This window comes from Bos indicus x Bos taurus, chromosome 26, assembly GCF_003369695.1.
Source record: "Bos indicus x Bos taurus breed Angus x Brahman F1 hybrid chromosome 26, Bos_hybrid_MaternalHap_v2.0, whole genome shotgun sequence".
In the NCBI taxonomy this organism is placed as follows: Eukaryota; Metazoa; Chordata; class Mammalia; order Artiodactyla; family Bovidae; genus Bos; species Bos indicus x Bos taurus.
The window spans coordinates 2,737,341-2,745,000 of record NC_040101.1 but is presented as its reverse complement, the minus strand read 5'-3'; the positions used below and the strand labels follow the sequence as shown (position 1 = coordinate 2,745,000).

The following is a 7,660-nucleotide window of genomic DNA, read 5'->3' as shown; positions in this document are numbered from 1 at the left end:
AGAGCGCGGCACGTCCTCGGATGGATCCCCGTATTTATATTTGATTTATTTTTTATTTTGTAGCACAAACAGAAATCCATAAACTGTCGGTTCAGCGCCATTGACTCTTTGATCAGTTACTGGGCTATTTCTTTCCTTCTCTCCCCACCCCCCCCCCTCCAATCTCCGTCAGTGAGAGGAGATTAAATGCCTTTATTTTCAACTGTTTATACTGCAAAGGTACAGGGATAAATGAACAATAAAAGTGCACTTAAAACGGAAACCTCCTCCTCCTCTGTGCATAAACTCAGCGCTGCCTGCATCAACCTCTTCGTTAGAACACAGCGATTTCCCAAAACATTTAGCCCTTATATACAAAGGAAATAAAAGCACCCTGTCCACGCGGAGCCGGAGTTCCAGAGGCTTCACTGAATCCTAGTGAAATAATTATCCAAGGGCGCACCGCCTCCACCGCCTTTGTCGGAAAGACCATAGTTTACCTGTCAGATCTGTTTTACTCGAAGAGAAAACCACACTGGTTTACCACTGCAGACACTAAAATCCAGCAAGCTTGTTGCCTAGGTAAGGACAAACTTTTTCAAAGGGAAGTAAAATCTGAAAACTAATTGCCCTGCAGACAGTACGAAGCATGTGTGCTGGGCTGCAAGAAGGACGAGAGAGTTCTTTTCCACTTGTCTCACAATTCTTAAAGTTAACATCAAAACGGAAGACGCCACTTTCATTTATAAGCGTGAAGCTCAGTTTGGAAGCATATTTTAAATCAACCTGCGCAAAGTGGATTTCACTGAGGAATTGGATTGGCCTCCTCCCCCAACGCTATTTTAAGAAAACGGGGGAAAAATCTTTAAAAACAACTAAGCAACAACACACCACGCAACACAAAACCAGCCCAAGACTGCACAATGTCAAAAAGCAATGAAGCGCTCTCCTGCACTTAATCACACGACTGATAGCCAAGTCATGATCGGAAAAGTTGACCAAGACAAGTTAAATAATTTAATAAGGAACTGCTTGTAATTATGTTATTTACAAGGTATGACAGAGAGTGGAAAAGGATGAGAAGCTGCCCCCAGAGCAATGGACGGGTTTGGGTGACCCCTGGAGCTCAGAGTTTGAATTATGGAGCTGGGGGGCTGAGAGGTGAAGATGGACTAGAGGAGAACAAGGTGACTTTTCACCCCAACACATTTAACTTTTAAATCCAAATACACGCCTCCTGTTACGAGACCATCACACTGGAAAGGAGAAAAAAATGAACTACTCAACTCCAACTCAATGGGCTTTGGAAAAGAGTTAGTTGCCTTTGTTATGGGGGGGGGGGGAAATCAATGAAATGATTCCAAGTAAAGAGAGAAACGTTTAAAAATATACAAGGGGGAGATCTTGAAAATTTTCTGTCAAATATTAATTACCATGATTAATTAAGACAGAATTTGATTCCAATCACAAGCCATTTAATAAAGCATATATGTCCTGTTCTAATGACAACATAAACTATTTCACCAACCGCTTCATTTATTCCAATAAATAGGGAATTCTTATTAGCATGTCAAGAAAACTAAATGAGAAACAAATACACCAGATCCATTTGCCAGCCCTCTCCTCCCTGAAACTCCAGGACAGCCCCAGCTGAGCAGTGAAAACTAGTGCAAGAGGCTTAAACTTTCTCACCTGTTTGGTCATTGAATCTATGAGGCGAACATACAGATCCTGCTCCGTTCTGACTCCTGCAAGAAACAGGGACAAACTCTCATCAGGACTTCAGCGAGGGCACTCGGGGGCACAGGAAGTGGGTAGCTCAGGACTGCTGCCGCGGTGATGCAGCAAAACTTAGGCATGCCTCTGAAAGGCAGGAAAGAAAACCCAGTCACTCGTTTTTTCTTTTTTCTTAATTAAGAACCTTGAGACTCTTAGGGTTTGCATTGAAAGGAGCAAAGGACTCTGCCTGGCTGAGAGCAGGCCTGGTTGCTGAACCGAGAGGGCCCATGTGCTCATTTATTTTTAGAAAACAGAAAGCACAAAATGGAAACTGAGAGTCTCAACTCTTTCTAGTGTCTCTCGAGGATTTTTTAAAAATCCGTACACAGAAAGTAAGCTGTGCTGGATGCACAGAGCTACCCCCATCTCAATAATTAACATTAATTTGCAAAATTGAAAAAAGTCACTTAAAAGTGATGTTCTGCTGGCGCCCACATCGATCCCCTTTTTACTTTCTACTTCAAGCCGGACCGGTTAATCATGTGAAGTGCCATCGACTTATTGATCGTTTGTGTTTTGTTTTCCTTCTATGCCATGAGAAGATTTCGTGTTTACATCCGTGTCATTTTAATCTCGAAATCTTTACGTCCTTTAAGCATCGCGGAAAAAGAGAGAGCGAGCCAGCGGGGCGGGAATGCAGGAGCAGCCGCTGCCACTTACCGTTGCTGTAGAGCAACTGGAGTTTATAGTGGATGCCGTTGTTGGTTTTCTCGTTGTTGGGCTCCTGAAAGTAACGATAAATAACTGCGTTTAGTGCGCCTGGTGTCCGGCGCGGCCACCGCACTCGGTGCCCTGCACGACCGAGGCCCCTTGGCCTCACGCGAGGCAGGACTCCCGGCCGGGAGCAGCGGCTGAGGTCACTTTCCTGCTGGAAGCCCAGCGCCCTCCTCGCCCGGAGTGAGTCCGGGGGCGCAGAGAAGTTGCCCAGCCCTCCGCGGGCCCGGTCGGCCGCACGTGGCGGCGGCAGGGGCGCCTGGCCGAGCCGTCCCCGCCGCCGAGGGGGCACCCGGGGCCACCGCGCTGGGGCACCGCCTGCCTCCCACTTCTAGGAAGCCGGAGGGTGTGATTGTGTGTTTGCACTTACTTTCTCTTTCTCCACAAAGTCCACAAAAGCGGTCCTTTCAATCTCCACCGGCTGCCCCTGCCTGTCGTAGAGCGCCAGCACGAAGTGGAAGAAATTGGACTTCCGGAGGTTGGAAGGAGGCTGCTTCTCGAAGTGCGCCCGCGCCAGCCCCACGCCGCTGCGGGAGGAAAGAGACAGCGGCCCGGTGAGGAGCGCGGCGCCGGCCGGCCGCGGGGACCCGGCGGGGCCGGGCCCGGGGCGCGCGGGGGCGGCCGGTACGTACCTCTGGGCGGCTGTGTTGGCGTCCACCACCCCCGCCGTATGCATCCACGAGCGCACCGGGTTCATGCCGCTGCCCAGCGGCTCCTCCTTCATGGTCGTCCCCCCGCGCGGAATATTCTCCTGAATCCCAAACATGAAAACTGCTGGCGGCGGCCGCCGCTCCCGGCCGAAAGCACTTCCGCGAGCAGCGGCGCTGGGGGGCTCGGCGGCAGGCGGCTGCCCTGGCCGCACTGGCCCTGCTCGGCGCCTGCGGTCCGGCCCGCCGCCGGCTTCAGCCCGTCCCGGGCAGGCGCGACATACACCGGCGGCTGGGCGCTCCGGACGGCCGGGGGCGCGGAGGCGGCTCCACCGGCGGCTCCACCGGCGGCGGCGGCGGCGCTTCGGAGGAGCAGGACGCGGTGGCCGCGGCTGTGCTTGTTGTTGTTGTTGTTTGCAGGCGCGCTCAACGTGGTGTCATCCTAGCCAGGCGGCGTCCGCGGCTGCAGGGCACTGCGGGATCGCCCGCTTCTGGCGCGGCCCGCCTGCTCCAAAGACAAATAAACGGGGCAGTGAGTGCCGCGGCGCAGTCCCGGGCGCAGGCGGGGCGCGGCGGGGCCTGGAGCGGCGCGCGCAGCGGACGGAGGCGCACAAAACTCAGCCCTCTCTCCCCGAGGAATGGACCCTTTCCCGGGAGCCAAAACTCGAAGCCCCCGGGAGCGGCGCTGTCAGAGGGTGACGTCGGGGGGCGGCGCCTGCGCCATATATGGGAGCGGCCGCCCCTCGCCGCGCCCCTCGCCGCCGCCGCCGCCGCCGCCGCGCTCGCCGACTGACTGCCTGACGGCGCCGCGAGCCGGCCCGAGCCCCGCGAGCCCCGCGAGCCCCGCCGCCGCCCAGCGCCGCCGCCGCCCCCAGCCGCGCGCCGCGGCTCCTCGCGCCCACCCGCCGCCAAGGAAGTTTCTCCTCGCCCAAATCAGTCTCCAAAGCAGACAGACAGGCAGTGCGCGGCTGCAGCCTGGCCCCTCAACCCCTCCTCCCGACATCAGCCACACAAGTCAAAGCACGGTGGGGAGGAGAGGGTAAAACGCAGGGGCGCCCCCAGTTGCCCAGACGCTGGCCGTAAACGCGAGGGGCCGCGGGTCGCCGCGGGGCGGCCCAGAGCGGGAGGCGGGTAGAAGCCGGCAGGCCGCAGACAGGGGGCTGGAGGGGCGAGCACCCGGCCGGGGCGGGGGCTGGAGGGGTGGGGCAGGGCTCCCCGGCTAAGGCGGGGCGCGCAGTTCAGCCCGGTTTGCAAGCCGACCGAAGGCTGCTGGGGGGGGGGGGGGGGCCGATGTGCCCCCGGCTGGGCCTCGCGGGGCGCTCGAGCTCTCCGCCCCAGTGGAGGCCACCGAGTGTGTCGGGCTGGGGCACCCACGTCGGAGGCGGGCTCTGCCCGATGCGCGCTCTCTCTCCCCGTGGCCACGGGAGACCCCGTCCCCCGGCCTGTCCTTAGGCGCAGCGAGTGACAAAGAAGGCTCCGGGCTCCCTGGGCGGACAGGAAGCGCGCCCGGCCTCTCCGGCGACCCGGGGCCCGGTGTCCGGCTGCGCGCCCCACGCGGTGACCAGACCTCCCCGGCGCCAGCCGCTCTAAAAGCCGAGCAGACGCTGCGGGCGCCGGGGTCCTGCCCTCGGTGCCGCTGAGCCTGGGTGAGCGCGCGGCGCGCGACTTTACAGACCTGGTTTCGAGGAATCGGGAGGGCAGCGGGGCGCGAGCAGCGCGTGGGCCCGGCGGCCGGGCTCCTGCAGCCAGGACTCGGCACCCAGGCGCACTGCCCACCGAAAGGACCTGTGCGTGACACGGAGCGGGGGCCCAGGGGACGACCGGGAGCTGTCCCAGCACTTCCCTGCCGAGAGAAATCAGGCCCTTTTGATTAAAACAAACAAAAACAAAAAAACGGGTTTCAAGGTGCAAGTGTGCCGCAAGACAGACTCTTCACGCCGGGTCTGGGGTGGCACTCCTTTTATTTCATGAATTGGCAGTGTGTGTACGCTAATATTTTAATTAATCGGGAAAATCGAAGTCCGATTTACCTTATCTGGGGACCCCCAAGCCTCTTGGAAGGGGTGAGAAAAAAGCAGTTCTGGAAAGCAATCTATTTTGCTGGTGTTGGGGGTTAATGACTATTGCCAAAGATAAGTGAATTACCACAGCTGTTGCGCCAGTCCCATCTCAAAATCCATTCCGGTGCCGGCCGTCTAATTAAATACGTAAGTATAATAAAATCATATTTTATGACTATTTGAGGGTAATGAGATTAGTCTTTAGAAGCGATCGCCACATATTAAAGATGCCACTGTCTATAGAATGTTAATAACCTTAAATCAAAGTGTATGGAAACTATTCACGATAAATTAAAAGAAAATTTCTGTATTCCTAATAAGCCCAGCGCTTTCCACCCACAGCCAACCCACTGGAAGAGGGAACACTTTCTTCGTGGAGGGACAACGCAAAATAAAGTTGCTGAGCGGTGGAGGGTGGGGTGGAGACATGGCTTTGTCTCTGCGTGTTTAGCTGCTTCGGGGGCTCACGCAAGGCAAGCGCCCAGGCAAGCGTTATTGTCAGATTATGCAAAGTGCCTGTTCGGAAAAGATGAAGTTGGAAAGAGGAGACAATGCTTCCTTTGTAGCCCACTTCCTAAAATGCCCAGCCCAGGCTAGAGGTGCCCCCTTCTTTGCTCTAACGAAAGTATCATGCTTAAAATCATTTACAGTATCTTTAATTCAGATTACACGCGCCAAGGCGATTTAAATCTGATTACCAAATTAGAAGGTTTAAAAACAAATCCTTCTAAATCTGATACTGTTGACTAAAGAGGGAAAAAAAGTTCTATAAGCCCATCACAGAAGGTAACGATCCTGCCCCAGAAAGAAAAGGGGTTTTAAACCTTTTTGACAACAAATGCAGCTGCCCCACTATTTTGGACGATATTAAGCGAAAATGAATGCAAATCTGTGTTCAGCAGCCATCTGGCCCGAAATGGGGGCGTCAGCTGCTCTCACAACAGGCTCGGAGGCTGAATCCATTTCAGCTCATTTTCTAGATCATCTGGTCCCGCACCCAAAGCGTGGAAAATACGGTCTTTATCATTCACCAACTTTATCTTTTTTGTCACTCCACTGCTGGCTGCGAGCTGCGGGCACAGGGACTCGCCACCCGGGCAGGGTCTCCACACGGGCCTGCTGCGGAGCAGCCTGGGAGGGCAGTGCCCTCGGCCCCCACCTCGCCCCACTCCAGGGGTTTGCCTTGATGGGGCGGGAGCAGCGGGCCGTGAGGAGCCAGGGGCCCAGCACCCAGGCCAGGGAGGGGAGGGGGCTGCAGGCCCATCCCGGATGTCCGGAGACAGGCTGCAGCGCGTGCCCGCGCCCGCCGTCCCCCGTGGGAGTCCTGCCCCGCCCCTCTCCCTCTCTGGGGACCTAGAGGCGCCCAGTACCCCGGCAGGAGACGCCGAGGGGGGGACAGGCTGACACTGTGGAAGTTGCGCAGGCCCGCCGCTACCGCCGGTCCAGCCTCCGCGCACAGAGCGCTCCCAGGGGCCAGACAGACGCCCAGGGGCCGGCCCGGGTGGGGCCTGACCTTCGCTGGAAACCCCGCGGGCCGCCACGGCGGCGACCACCGCTCAGGGCCCCGCGCTCAACGCGATTTGCACGGGTGGCCCTCGCGCCGCCGCCGCCTCCTCCTCCTCGGAGGGTGGGAAGTATTCCTTTTGTGCGGATTTACGGGGAGAGGCTTCAATGAGCCCCCTCGCATTTGCATTTAAATAGCGGCATCAAGCGCTTCGCGTGCCACACACCAGTGGGCTCCCAGATGTCACGCCGGAGTCAGTCAGATGGCCAGTGCCCAGCTGTCCTCCCCACGTCGTGCCGGAGCAGGCAGTGACCTTAAAGAGACAGCGCCCGCAGCCCCTGGAGCCCCGCTCGGGGAGCGGCTTCCAGGGCGCAGGGCCGCGGCCGCGCTTGGCCGCTGACCCGCGGCACCACCGGAGGCTGGGCCAGGCGGTACAACCGCGCGGCGCCCGCGCCCAGGCCCGCTCCGGCCTCCCTGCCGGCCGCGCCGTGCCCGGCCCGCCGCGCGCGCCACTACCCACCCGCGGTAGGAGGAGGGCGGCTCCTCGCGCGCCAGGCGTGAACTTCCCCCTCGCGTCTCCCGCGTCCCGGGTCCTCCACGCCCGCGTGGTGCGGGGCCTGGTGAGGGGGAGCCAGGCTGGTGCCGGCCTCCGAGCCATCCAGAAACTTCGGCCAAGTTGGGGTCCCAGGGTGCACGGCCGGGCTCTGAGTCCGCGCTGGACTCGTGTACAGGGGGCACTCTGTGAATGCCCCTTCTGGCTCCCGGCCAAGCCCGGGGAGCCAGCCGCCCTCCCTACCAGCCTTCCAACGAGTCAGAAACTGCATTTCCGGCGCTGAGAAGCCCGGGCCACGGTTCCTGGAAGCCATGCCTAAGAGGGATCCGGGGTGCGGGGCGCGGCCGGGTGCGGCTCCCTCGTAGAGCCGGTGTCCTCGGACCCAGGCTGCGCGGCGGTGCCCCTCAGAGCCCTCGGGAAAGGG

The 7,660-nt window shown here is 58.6% G+C and overlaps 1 protein-coding gene across 8 annotated transcripts in view; it reads right to left on the bottom strand.

Moving 5' to 3' along the window:
• The window catches only part of EBF3 (EBF transcription factor 3), a 118,425-nt gene extending 114,658 nt beyond the window's left edge, over positions 1-3,767 (bottom strand). For 3 of the 8 annotated variants that reach the window (XM_027528815.1, XM_027528818.1, XM_027528820.1), the window contains exons 1-4: positions 3,105-3,238; positions 2,843-2,999; positions 2,419-2,482; positions 1,672-1,727 (exon numbers count right to left, since the gene is read on the bottom strand). In XM_027528815.1, the coding sequence (XP_027384616.1) occupies positions 1,672-1,727; positions 2,419-2,482; positions 2,843-2,999; positions 3,105-3,238 (411 nt within the window). Of the gene's footprint in view, positions 1-1,671; positions 1,728-2,418; positions 2,483-2,842; positions 3,000-3,104 lie in introns of all 8 variants that reach the window. The other 5 variants (XM_027528816.1, XM_027528814.1, XM_027528821.1 and 2 more) reach the window with 4 other exon arrangements.
• Positions 3,768-7,660: the final 3,893 nt, after the last annotated feature.